Source organism: Pecten maximus, chromosome 15 (assembly GCF_902652985.1).
Source record: "Pecten maximus chromosome 15, xPecMax1.1, whole genome shotgun sequence".
Taxonomy (NCBI): Eukaryota; Metazoa; Mollusca; class Bivalvia; order Pectinida; family Pectinidae; genus Pecten; species Pecten maximus.
This window is the reverse complement of record NC_047029.1, coordinates 4,617,623-4,632,414: the sequence shown is the minus strand read 5'-3', so window position 1 is coordinate 4,632,414 and position 14,792 is coordinate 4,617,623. Positions and strand designations below refer to the sequence as shown.

Genomic DNA, 14,792 nt, shown 5'->3' with positions numbered 1-14,792 from the left:
TTAAAAAAGTTCTTAAGTGATATCACCTATTCGATTAGCCAATTTAGGTGATATCACTCATTTCACCAAATGGGAATAAATAGTAAAACGGCGCCCCATAAAGAAAAGCCAAAATTGCTGAAACAGTAAATTTTGCAATAGATTTTATTTGCCACAAGGCAGGGACGTATCTACTTTTTAAGGCCTAACAACACAGCAATATGAAAATCCTGATATCGAGTTCAGCAAAACATCTTGTTCATTATTCGTTTTCAATCGGAAAAAATCTTGCCCAATATGCGCCTTTTCTTCCCAAAAAGAAACAAAAAGGCCCCATCCCAAACCAGTGAGAAAAAGCCCTGTTTTACTTTAAGATGTTAAAGCCTCATACTCACGAAGAAACATAAATCGATGTTTACATTTTGAGTTTTTTTACAGTTTTCGGACTTGATACATACCTAATTGATTATCATGAATCAGAAACTGAAATAAAATGTATACTGGTATTTATGAAAGTATACGGGGAATTCCAAAAAATAATAACTGTGGCTGCCGGACCAAGGTTCTCTGAAAATTAGTCCCACAATGCAACGGCGGGTTTTACAGTCCATGCAAAATGGTGGAACGCCGCAAGCGTGGAACTGCGAAAATGCAGACAGATTCTGCCAAAAATAAAGACACAAATGTGTGTGAAATAACTACATGTGCATGCCATATATTAATTTAATTGCAAAGAAACCCTGCCCACAAATAAGCCCCCTTCATAATTCTTTGGGAATCATCAATTTCGAAATAAGCTAAAAGTGCTTTACTAATAAGTCTTCCCCAAACTTTAAACTGTTACACAAGGGAAAGTATTTGAGGATAAACATGGTACATTGTACACAATTTGAACCAATGATCTTTAAGTATACATTGTAGACATAGAAATCACTATAGTATGTAAATGGTATACAGCCATATCAACACAGGTGTAAAAGTTCAAGTTGTAGTAGTGTGCAGCCTGCTGGGATCGAACCCGCGACCCTCGGCTAATACTGGCCGCCGCTCTACCGACTGAGCTTAAGGGAAATTCCCCCTAGCCGGAAGCTAGAAGGCGACCATACAACTATGTACAGTATTTACAATTAAAACCCGGCCTGCTACACTACTCCCTCCTTCAAACGTGTTCGCCCCCGAACACACCAACCCAGGTTCTATCTCCAAGGAATCCTCTTGCTTTCACTTGGAGTGGTCTGCGGCACCAATGTAAAAGTTCAAGGAGTAGTAATGTGCAGCCAGCCTTGATTGAACCCGCGACCCTCGGCTTACTGGTCCGCCGCTCTACCAACTGAGCTAAAGGGAAATTCCCCCTAGCCGGAAGCTAGAAGTCAACCATACAACTATGTACAGTATTTACAATTAAAACCCGGCCTGCTACACAGGGAATTAAAAAATATAATGCCATATTAATATCCAGGTAAAAAATGGAGAGCTTTAAATGCTAAATATGTACAACTACATGTATTGGTTCTGAAAATGATTTCAATTTTGTTTTTAGGTATATGCAGCAAAACAGAGGTTTAAAACCAGAGTCAGTGATTATAGAGGAACTCGATCCGATCTTAAATATTTCCATCATTAATATTGTCTAGCTGAACAAAGATGGCCGGCAGCAGCTCCTTACACTGGAGACAGAAAGGAAATGATTTATATACGTCTGTCAGAGATGGTCTCAGTCCTGTGATAAAGCGAGACCGATTACAACAGGCTTCTAACTGTTACAACAAAGCTCTGAACGAAGGTGGCACTGAGAGTGACAAAATGTCTGCTTCAAAAAATCTGGCTATGACTGCATGGCGACGGGCCCAGGTGGAGGAAGTCTCGTCGGCGAGGTTCACCACAGCTGTACTATATTACAAAGAAGCCTTTAAGTTCTTTTCTACAGCAGTGAACCATGGACAAGGTGTGAAACCGAAATCATGGGTAGATAATGTCAAGTCTTCAGCAAAGATCTGCTGGGATGGACTTAAATCTGGGAAATGTAGTGAGCTGGACATAGATGATAGAGTTGGTGTTTATTACGATGTTGTTCAAGAAATCCACATCAGTAACATTCGGGGGGAATGTTATCTTGAAATTGCACAAAATCATTTCCATATTGGAGTTACAGCCTTGGAAAAGGGATGCTTTAGGCGTGCATTGTCAGAGATGAGGAACTGTCATATGCCCTTGCATGAAGCCATCGCAAGTGGTAAAGGGGAGGTAACCATTGAAGGAGAGGTGAAGATATTGGAAGCTGATGTGTTTATGCACTTCTGTATGGCTGAATCCATGCAGGCTCGGTCTATAGGTGAGTTACAACTAGTGATCATGTCACGATAATCATTCAGTTACTGGTATCTTCAAAAGTTAATAAAAAAAACCAGTATTAATACTGAAATTAAAAATCCAAGGTACATTTTATCCGTCAATGTATAGAAATGACAAAACAATTTATTTTTTTTTCAATTCTTATTAAGCTATAAAGTTATAATTAGCTACTACCTCCATGTGTCTGATCTTTGATTTCTTTGACAAAAACCAGTTACATGTATATAGAGGATATCTAACAGTGTCTTCAGTAATACCAAATATATTTCACGAGTGGGGCTAATATTTTGATATTTTGCGCACGAGTGAAAAATATCAAAATATTAGCCACACGAGTGAAATATATTTGGTATTACTGAAGACACCGTTAGATATTCTGTTTATTACATTTTTTATCAACGAAAAATCTACCCCGTATGCTAACTTAAGACCTACAGTTCCCTAAAAAATGTAGTTCCCCCTGTCCAGGTGCTGACATATATGTCGGGCTTTCTGATTGGTCAATTATTTTTCTATTTTCTAATCATTAATTTGATTGGTCAAATCAGCAAAAGTGAAAAATATCACTTTTATAGAATAAATAATTTTTGATATTTCACTGGTAAAAATGTAATAAATAAAGACAAGCAACTTTGACTTCAATAGTCCTTCCTTGAAAATGGCCCAAAAAACAGAGTAAGCTCAAAAATAAAGGGTTAGAAGGGTTAGCGGAAACAAGTATTTGTTTTATTTTATGGCCTTGGTGAATATTAGCATTCCTTAACCATGTTTAATTCATTGTGTTATTAATGAACTTGTCAAGAATGAATTTAATTAGTGGATTTTGAACAGACTTGGTTTGGGGTAATACTGTATATTATATAAGTCAAGTGAAGATTGAGGGTCTAACCACCCAATATGAGAGTATATGTTGGAGGCCTTGTTGGGGAAATATCAGTAAGTCTTAAAATCATTTGATAGTACTCAATGATGAGAGAATCTGATGCTTCAGTAATATGAAAAATTTAGCTTCATTGATCACATTTGAAAAGAAACTCATAGTCATACAAGATGCAGTGTGATTTTATGACAAAATTTTCAGGAGACAATTTGTACCACCAATTGACCATGGAGGAGGAGGCCCTGAACATGGATATGGCGTGGGAGGTGGTAGACTGGTATAAGCTGGCCATCATTAGGACCCGGGATGTGACAGAGGTAGAGTTAGAGGCTGTTGCCCTGAGCAGGCTTGGGAGACTTTACGACAAGGTGCTGAAAATGAAAGAAAAGGCAAAGCGCTACCTCATCAGATCCATGCATCTGGCCCACAGCATGCACCCCCGTACTTTCACCAATGTTGGTATGTATGGAATGGATTTGTGGTTTTGCATCTCGGCTTCAGAACATTGCTGTTCTAGGATATTTACTGGTACTCAGATTTTCTTTTGACTTTTCTGGAATTATTCTGAAATATTTCTGACTAAGTATTGTGTCTTTGAAATCCAATATACATGTAGCTATATCTGTTAATATGAAAAGCACTTTTTAAAAACTTAAGTTCCTATGTTGGTTTTGTTTTGATATTTAACTGGCAAGTGCTATTTCTTGGTGTGTCCGAAATCCAAGATGGCAACCATATGACAGCCATCTTGATTGAAAAACACATTTTAAAAAAGATGGTGCCATGGCTAACATACAGTATTGCACTATCCTAATTGTTGTCTACCAGTTTCCTGCTACTGAGTTTGCATGCTACAAAAGCACTAGCGTCTAGTGACGTGTTAAGTCTGATGACCGTTAAGACCCCATGGACATCTTGTTTTTGTTACTGATGAACAGTTTAAGAAATTATGAAGTGAAGTTAGTCAAAATTAAATGTCAAAAGTCATTTAGGTCCAAAGGTCATTTCCTCATGAACAATGATGACAATGACCCTGGCTGTTTTTGGAAGTAATCAAAGCTAATGAAATTAGCATTACACCTGTATGTACATTTCCTTAACAGGTCACATCATTGTACATGTATAATGTATATTTTGCTTACTTGCTTTCTTTTGTGATTATTTTTAAATCCGAATGCCAAACATCAACCTCAGTGATATGGGGAGCAGGCAGATATGGCTATATTACTTCTTGATTATGGGGGGAATATATAGGTCTAGCTGACCTGTCAGTGTCTGACCGGTCAAGCTGATCTGTCTAGCTGACCTGTCAGTGTTCCAGTTCAGACTGATTTTCCAAATCTCTAGAATGAAGAATTACATAGCTCTACTTGGTATATTTAGACTGGTTTAAGGAGTGTTCGGAGATCCTACAAGCATATCAGAGGGAGACTGTGTCGGCTGAGGAAGAGGAATGGAACAAAGAGAAGGAGGAACTGAAGAAGGAGATGAAGAAAGAACTTGCTGACCTTGCCAAGGCAAACAAGAAAGAAGATCTGGAGCTTTTGGACTATTTGTACAAGTTAGTATTTACAAGCCCTGTCAACTGTCATTATAATTGATAATTGGACAAGCCTTCTGCACACGGTTAGACTTTTTGTTGATGTACAAGCGCTATAAGAGACATTTAGTACTAATTTCCATATATTCCAGGGAATACTAATTTCTTTATATTTCAGGGAATACCCCCCAAAGAAACCTATCCACAAGAAGTTCTTCAAGATGTCTATGGCTGCCAAAACTGACTATCCTCAAAAGAAGAAGTACTACCAACAGTCTGTGGTGAATTACCATCCTGACAGGGCTGATGTAGAGAAACATGGCAAAATCTGGAAAGTTTTAACTGAGGAGATCACCAAGATGTTGACAAACCGATACCAGAGGATGAAATAGTCAGTTTCGTATCAAAAAACGAACTTTACTACAATACTCAGATTGATGGGTGTATGTAATACTCGGACAGATGGGTGTATATAATACTCAGATTGATGGGTGTATGTAATACTCAGATCGATGGGTGTATGTAATACTCGGTTCGATGGGTGTATGTTATACTCAGATCGAAGGGTGTATGTAATACTCAGATTGATGGGTGTATGTAATACTCGGATTGATGGGTGTATGTAATACTTGGATCGATGGGTGTATGTAATACTTGGATCGATGGGTGTATGTAATACTCAGATTGATGGGTGTATGTAATACTCAGATTGATGGGTGTATGTAATACTCGGATCAATGGGTGTATGTATAATACTCAGATCGATGGTTGTATGTAATACTCAGATTGATGGGTGTATGTAATACTCAGATTGATGGGTGTATGTAATACTCGGATCAATGGGTGTATGTAATACTCAGATCGATGGTTGTATGTAATACTCAGATTGATGGGTGTATGTAATACTCAGATTGATGGGTGTATATAATACTCAGATTGATGGGTGTATGTAATACTCGGATTGATGGGTGTATGTAATACTCAGATTGATGGTTGTATGTAATACTCGGATCGATGGGTGTATGTAATACTTGGATTGATGGGTGTATGTAATACTCAGGTCGATGGGTGTATGTAATACTCGGATTGATGGGTGTATATAATACTACGATCGATGGGTGTATATAATACTCAGATCGATGGGTGTATGTAATACTCCGATCGATGGGTGTATGTAATACTTGTTTCGATGGGTGTTTGTAATACTCCGATCGATGGGTGTATATAATACTCAGATTGATGGGTGTTATGTAATTTGATTGATGTGAACTTTGCATGAGATTAATATACATGTATGTTTTAGGTCAGTTTACTGAAGACTTTTGTCTTTCATTTTTTAGCTGGAGACTCTAATAAACATTTTTGGTTTAATTACCTTTGTGTGTTTAGGAATTTATCTACAACTATGACCTTTAATTCTTTGTGTCAAAGATTGTTTGATTAATTTTTAGTGTCATTCCAACATCAGAATGAAAAGATTTACATATTTTAAAGATTTGTGACACAAAGGTCACCTGTAAGATACGTTACCGACTTTTGTACCTTTGTATTCATTTTCTGTTTGGTTTAATTATTTACATTACATCATTGCCATAGAACATTCAGCAGAAAGAAGCAGGTGATTAATACAGGACCATGGGACCTCTTGTTTACAATTGACATATATCAGAATGTGAAAGGTGGTCAATACATCCCCATTGGAACTTTTGTTTACAATTGACATGTATCAGTAAGTAGCAGGTCTTTTGTTTACAATTGACATGTATCAGTAAGTAGCGGGCCTTTGTTTACAACTGACATGTATCAGTAAGTAGCGGGCCTTTGTTTACAACTGACATGTATTAGTAAGTAGCAGGTCTTTTGTTTACAACTGACATGTATCAGTAAGTAGCGGGCCTTTGTTTACAACTGACATGTATCAGTAAGTAGCGGGCCTTTTGTTTACAACTGACATGTATCAGTAAGTAGCGGGCCTTTTGTTTACAATTGACATGTATCAGTAAGTAGCAGGTCTTTTGTTTACAATTGACATGTATCAGTAAGTAGCGGGCCTTTGTTTACAACTGACATGTATTAGTAAGTAGCAGGTCTTTTGTTTACAACTGACATGTATCAGTAAGTAGCAGGTCTTTTGTTTACAACTGACATGTATTAGTAAGTAGCGGGCCTTTTGTTTACAATTGACATGTATCAGTAAGTAGCAGGTCTTTTGTTTACAATTGACATGTATCAGTAAGTAGCGGGCCTTTTGTTTACAATTGACATGTATCAGTAAGTAGCGGGCCTTTTGTTTACAATTGACATGTATCAGTAAGTAGCGGGCCTTTTGTTTACAATTGACATGTATCAGTAAGTAGCGGGCCTTTTGTTTACAATTGACATGTATCAGTAAGTAGCGGGCCTTTTGTTTACAATTGACATGTATTAGTAAGTAGCAGGTCTTTTGTTTACAATTGACATGTATTAGTAAGTAACAGGTCTTTGTTTACAACTGACATGTATCAGTAAGTAGCAGGTCTTTGTTTACAACTGACATGTATTAGTAAGTAGCAGGTCTTTGTTTACAACTGACATGTATTAGTAAGTAGCAGGTCTTTTGTCTACAACTGACATGTATCAGTAAGTAACAGGTCTTTTGTTTACAATTGACATGTATTAGTAAGTAGCGACTTTTTGTTTACAACTGACATGTATCAGTAAGTAACAGGTCTTTGTTTACAATTGACATGTATTAGTAAGTAGCAGGTCTTTTGTTTACAACTGACATATTGTATTAGTAAGTAGCGGGCCTTTGTTTACAACTGACATGTATCAGTAAGTAGCGGGCCTTTGTTTACAACTGACATGTATCAGTAAGTAGCGGGCCTTTTGTTTACAACTGACATGTATTAGTAAGTAGCGACTTTTTGTTTACAACTGACATGTATCAGTAAGTAGCGGGCCTTTTGTTTACAACTGACATGTATTAGTAAGTAGCGACTTTTTGTTTACAACTGACATGTATTAGTAAATAGCGACTTTTTGTTTACAATTGACATGTATTAGTAAGTAGCGGGCCTTTTGTTTACAATTGACATGTATTAGTAAGTAGCGGGCCTTTGTTTACAACTGATATGTATTAGTAAGTAGCAGGCCTTTGTTTACAACTGATATGTATTAGTAAGTAGCGACTTTTTGTTTACAACTGACATGTATTAGTAAGTAGCGGGCCTTTGTTTACAACTGACATGTATCAGTAAGTAGCGGGCCTTTGTTTACAACTGACATGTATGGTTCTGTAACTGGCAGTTAGTTCTGTTGGCTGTGAGAAAATTGGATTCTTGAATAAAGCATAGTGCTGGCTTTGAGGAAGTTAAATTAATTTTATGAAGCAGGGTGCTTGCTGTGAGATTAGAAACTTGGTATAAAGCATAGTGCTTGTTGTGAGATTGGGTTCTTGGTATAAAGCATAGTGCTTGGTTAGAGATTGTGTTCTTGGTATAAAGCATAGTGCTTGGTTTGAGATTGTGTTCTTGGTATAAAGCATAGTGCTTGGTTAGAGATTGTGTTCTTGGTATAAAGCATAGTGCTGGCTTTGAGGAAGTTAAATTAATTTTATGAAGCAGGGTGCTTGCTGTGAGATTAGAAACTTGGTATAAAGCATAGTGCTTGTTGTGAGATTGGGTTCTTGGTATAAAGCATAGTGCTTGGTTAGAGATTGTGTTCTTGGTATAAAGCATAGTGCTTGGTTTGAGATTGTGTTCTTGGTATAAAGCATAGTGCTTGGTTAGAGATTGTGTTCTTGGTATAAAGCATAGTGCTGGCTTTGAGGAAGTTAAATTAATTTTATGAAGCAGGGTGCTTGCTGTGAGATTAGAAACTTGGTATAAAGCATAGTGCTTGGTTAGAGATTGTGTTCTTGGTATAAAGCATAGTGCTTGCTGTGAGATTAAGATCTTGGTATAAAGCATAGTGCTTGCTGTGAGATTAGAAACTTGGTATAAAGCATAGTGCTTGGTTAGAGATTGTGTTCTTGGTATAAAGCATAGTGCTTGGTTTGAGATTGTGTTCTTGGTATAAAACATAGTGCTTGGTTAGAGATTGTGTTCTTGGTATAAAGCATAGTGCTTGCTGTGAGATTAGAAACTTGGTATAAAGCATAGTGCTTGCTGTGAGATTAGAAACTTGGTATAAAGCATAGTGCTTGCTGTGAGATTGTGTTCTTGGTATAAAGCATAGTGCTTGCTGTGAGATTAAGATCTTGGTATAAAGCATAGTGCTTGCTGTGAGATTAAGATCTTGGTATAAAGCATAGTGCTTGTTGTCAGATTGGAGTGAGACTGGGAGGATGGATATACCTGGAGTGCTCTAATATGTAGAGAAAAGGTGATCTTGGTGGTCTTGATATTGGTATCCCAGTGTTGATTGTTAAGTGACATACACCAGAACCCTGTTAGTAATGATATCCAGGGACGAAGAACTCTGACCTTTTATCCAGAGAGGAAGAACTTTGACATTTTTTCTGTAATCCATATTATTCTTGTTTTACGTTTTGTAGCATTAGTTTTTAAAGGAGGTGGTGCATAGGAGGGCTAAATCGGCCCACGGCGATTTTTTTCCCGGAAACATATTTTTGTCAAAAGCATAATATCCCCGATTATGTGGGAGGAATTAATTTCCATTCCTCAATGTATATATTCTTTTTTTGGTGATTTCATTATTTCCCCATCTAACTGCATAAGAAGCTAATGTTTTGACCACTAATTATTATAGAAGACATTTTTATTTCCTATTTGTGAAACAAATTCACCCCATTTGTTTAAGGTTTAATTTTGTATATGAATCATCACGCTCCGTGACACTAAAATTAAATTTCAGCCTAATTTGATGTCTTCTTTGTGAAAATCATTGTTTTTAACTTTTCATTTAAAGTCTAATACCACAAAGTTATTAATGGAGTACTATCAAAATTTCCGGTTAGAAATAATCTATGGATATTCATAAACATTTAATGAAACAAATTTATTTGGTGAATTACTGGATGCATACAACCCCAATTTTGGACAACATATCAAAGTACCGAAAGTACTGAAAAATAGAGGCAAATGCTAAAAATCCAACAAAAATAACAATGCAACCAGACTTTACTGCTTGTGTCAGACAGGGTGCTCCTTTTTAACCCTTGGGTTTTTAATACAATTTACTTCATGACCTTTCTTTGTAAGCAAAAATCTTTTGTTATCCAGTAATTTTTGATGATTTTTTTTGGTTGTGTATCAAGATTAATATGCAAACATGTTTTTTAAAAGCAAAATTTGATAGTACTCCAACGATTATTACATTTTATCTACTTAACAAATAAAAGAAAATTTCAAGAAGGTAATTTTTTTACTGATAATTTTGTTAAAAAAGCTGTAATTACACTTTCTATTATACAAATTCATACTAAACACACGTTTTTATAAAATATAACATCACATGAGACTATCAATGCAATATGAAATTTATCAAGTACTTTTGTACGAGAAATATACTGAATTTAAAAGGGAGGGTACACATTTTTTACAGAAATCATGTTAGGTGGCGCTGCGTATACAGCATTTGCCAATTTTCGTTTTAGTGTCTAAAATGACATGTATTTGGTAAAAGTCAATCATAATATCATGCATAAAATAATATTCGGCCGTGGGCCGCCATGCACCACCTCCTTTGTTGATTAAAGTTTATGTTCAAATTTTTCATCACTAAAATTCATGTTTTATTATAGTTATATAAATTGTAACTCTGGTCAGCCATGATGTACATTGTATGTGTAGCCTTGTAATATTTACTGATTTATGTGCTGCAAGATCAATACAAATTAAACACAAGCAGTAGATTCATGTAACTTTGTGTAAAAAAATCAAAGAAATTGTAGTCAACTTAAAATCATTATGCATTTGATAGACAATTTAAAAAAAAAAAAAGGATGACAAAAAATTACATATTTGGTGTAACTTGAGGTGTGTTTTGGGTTTTCTCACCATAGAACTATTTATAAAGACACGCCTACAGTTATGTTTCTTAAACTTTGGAGTTTGATGAGATGTTTTTATCTTGGTTGTAAATTACCTGATTTGGCCTGAGCACAATACATAATGGAACTTTTAGGTTGTCTCATTTTATTGGTAAATCTGCATGGAAACACCAATTGATTTTGTATAATTGAGGTTTTTTTGTTTTGTTATTTTGTTTTTTTACCTAATAATCCACAGGAAACTCGGTTTAATCTGAATATAATGAAAATGGGTTAATATTAAAGTAAATGGTTTTGATTATAATTTGTCTGAATTTAAAATACATGTAGGAAGGTGATTTTACAAAATGAAAGAACAAGTTTTTATTTCTATTTTATTTTGCATATTTTAAGGCAAATGTTTTAAATTGAAAACTCAAGTATTTGCTTTGTATAGAATATATTGCCAAGTGATAAAAACAGAAGAATAATTGATGTTCAAGCATTAAGTTGTGATTTTAAATTTTATGAAGTTTGAATAGATTATGCTGGTTGTTCCAAGTTTGCCGATGTTTTCTGTTATTAATACTGTAATGCCATAAAGTATAGCTAGTCAATTGTTCTTCATAATTAATCAATAAAAGTGATAATCTCAGAACAAACCCTAGTTGTTGTTTTTCTGTTATCATAATGCTTTTGCTATAATTATACCCAGTACATAAGTCACAGTCCACTCTTATAAAATCGGTGTTGCCAACTAAGAGAGGTCAATATAACATTGACCTTCTTAGATCAGAAAAGAATTCTAGAATCATTTGATAATTAATTTGTTTTAGTATAACCTATTACCCATTGTGTGGTAGCTGTAAAAATTTTCACATTTTAAAACTACATTTAGTTCCACCAAAAAGATTAGTTTCAACTTGCGTTGAAAATCCAAGATGGCCACAATCTTAAAGAACTTTTTTTTTTCACTTTTGCTGAGCTAAAGATGGTTGGGGATGTTCAGGAAAGGAATAATTTCTGTTAGTCTTTGTCAAAACTTCAACATAGCAGCTGCAGAAGTCATATTGATTTTCCTGAACAACAGCTTATTTTAAGTTTGTCTTCCCCAAAGGGCAAGTGAGCTTAAGCAGTACTAGTGGGGCGATGTGTGTTGCCAGTCCATCTTCCATCAACTTTTCCATTGAACATCTTCTCAATAACCAAGAGTCCCAGAGATCTGATATTGGGCCTGTAGCATACAGGAATGAAGGCTACAAGTTTGTTCAAATACATGACCATGATCTACATTCAAGGTCACCGGGGTCAAATACATGTAGGCGAAACTCTTTAAATTACTTCTCAGTAAGGAAGAGGACAAGGGTCATAACATTGGGTCAAAAGCATGATTGGATGAAAGACTACCAAAGTTGTGTGAAAATCTTTTAACGACTTCTCCCCATTATCCAGGAAGCCCATAGCAATGACATTTGAACACTTTTGGTAGGCCTTCATCCCAGTATAAAAAACTGACCGAATGAATGACCTTGATGCACTTTCAAGTTCAGATATCAAATACAGGTTAGATACTAATTACCCTTCGTAACTTCATGCAACCAAATTTTAAAGTGTTTATTTATAGAGTTATGTCCCTTGGCTAGAAAGATTTATTTGTGTATTTATGAAGGTGTTTTATCAAAGTAAAAAGGAAACTATTGATAATCAATAACATTGTATGTGTCCTGAATGTAACATTAATGTATCATGCAAGTTTGTATATAGTTTGGGAGTGTGGTGAGTGCTAATGTTTAAGTATTATACACGATGTGTACATGGTATTGTATGTTTATGCTAATCTTTATGCACCATCGTGATGTGAATGTAGTGACGGTGTAAGGAGGCCAATGGCTGATTAACACCATAACTTAATTTGCAGAATGGTTATGTTTAGCGTGAGTCATACGAGGGATGATTGATATTTTGTGAGCCTCGTATTGATGGAAGTACTCAAGGATGTTCTTGTTAAGTCCTACTATTCTCTGACTACATTGTATATAGGGCCGTGTACCCAAGGACTTGTCTCATTTGGTTAGTTTATATCGACGAGGTAGCACTCTAAACTAAACAAGACAAACGGCTTTTGCAAAATGAACAAAATCGGTGAAAGAGCAGTGATCCAATATTTGCATAAAAAATGTTTTAACACCAAAGGATATCCATAATGGTGGTTGGCGGAACTTAAGTCCGGCCGACAGAGCCTTGAGGATGACCCCCCGTCCTGGAAGGCCTGTCAATATTGTAACCCCACCAATGGACAGTAAAGTTCATGATATTGTTATGACTGACAGACGAATCACAGAAAGATATATAACCAGTGTATTTGGCATTTCAAGTGTACATTCCATTCCGACCGAGGATCTTACAATGAGAAAGCTTTCGGCCCGATGGGTACCAATTGCAAGCTTCTGACAATTGATCAGAAGCAGACCGGGCGCACATAATCGCGTGCTAATCTTAACCTATTTGAGGAAGATCCTGCCATATTCCTTCAGAGATTTGTCACTATGGATGAAACATGGGTCTATCATTTTACCCCAGAGGCCAAACAACAATCGAAACAATGGAAGCACCCTGGCTCTCCACCGCCAAAGAAGGCAAAAGCTGTTCCATCAGATGGGAAGGTTATGGCCTCGGTTTCCTGGGATGCAGATGGTACATTGTATTCTACTGATAGATTATCTAAACAAACAATCAATGTCACATAATATGCTTCATTTCTGAGGCAGTTACGGGAAAATATTAAACTAAAGCGCTCACTAAAGGTGTGTTATTCCATCAGGACAATGCTCCAGTTCACAAGCCTGTCATTGCCATTCACGATTGTGGCGTTAAATTGATTGAGCATTAGCCTTATTTACCTAATCTCGCTCCATCAAACTTTCATCTATTTCCAAAACTGAAAACATCTATTTTAGGCACCCACTTTCAGTCTGATGATGACGTCATACATGCAGCAGATGATCTTCTTAACAACCAAGAAAAAGAGTTCTATAAAGTGGTATTGAGGCCCTTAAACACCACTGGCAAAAGTGTATAGATACTTAAGGGGACTAATAATACAATATGTCCGCGGCAGAATATAAATCCTTCAATTTGAGGCTCACAACATATCAATCAGCCCTCGTATATATGTAGAAAGAGAATTGTTTTTATTTTGTACTGCAGTGCATTTTTAGTTGTGTAGATACATTTGATACTTAAAAGTCAAAATGAACCTGGTCTGGTGGAAATGGAACCATTACAAATTTTCCTGGAGTGAAGTGTTTGTAAAATCTACGCCAAATAGGTTTGTTCTGGAACCTGCCTTAGATACCCATTAGGTCCGTACGAAAACCTGAATTTTACTGAAAACGATATAACTTACATGTAGAAAAATTAAACAAAATTCTTCACCCTAAATGTTACCATCGGGGTCGTGACCCCTCGTAAAACACAGTTGTAACCTTACAAATGGCAATACACTCGGTTTTCTTGAAATAAATAATGCGCTTCAGATTATATATTTATTGGTGTCAAACGATAAACAAACTACATGTGTCAGATGCTGGTGGTTTGTCAAATCGCCATTCGTGTACCGCCCGTAAATTGTAAGGCTTAATTGTCGCTTTTTCTCAGAAAGATAATATCTATTACGTACAAAAGTATACGTCGTACTAGCCCGAGTTTTCTCTGGCCCCCAGACACGGTGAAAGGGCCAATGGAAACTCGGGCTAACGTCGTACCTACAAGCTATTAAGTTATAATACAAGATAATAAGCTGTACATACAAGATTAAGTTGAATATATAAGATACTAAGTTGTATGTACAAGATACTTGGTTGTACGTACAAGATAGTAATTTGCATGTACAATATACTTAGTTGTATGTACAATATACTTAGTTGTACGTACAATATACTTAGTTGTACGTACAAGATACGTACATGTAGTTGTATGTACAAGATACTAACTTGTCTGTACAAGGTACATGTACTAAGTCGTACGTACAAGCTACTTAGTTGTACGTACAAGTTACTTAGTTGTAC

General features: G+C 36.1%; 1 protein-coding gene across 1 annotated transcript in view; it reads left to right on the top strand.

The window, feature by feature from the left end:
• Positions 1-7,365, top strand: part of LOC117343113 — a 32,067-nt gene extending 24,702 nt beyond the window's left edge. The window contains exons 2-5 of the mRNA XM_033905427.1: positions 1,520-2,311; positions 3,413-3,670; positions 4,595-4,772; positions 4,930-7,365. Of these exons, the coding sequence (XP_033761318.1) occupies positions 1,624-2,311; positions 3,413-3,670; positions 4,595-4,772; positions 4,930-5,143 (1,338 nt within the window). The 5' untranslated portion in view covers positions 1,520-1,623 and the 3' untranslated portion in view covers positions 5,144-7,365. The remainder of the gene's footprint in view (positions 1-1,519; positions 2,312-3,412; positions 3,671-4,594; positions 4,773-4,929) is intronic.
• Positions 7,366-14,792: the final 7,427 nt, after the last annotated feature.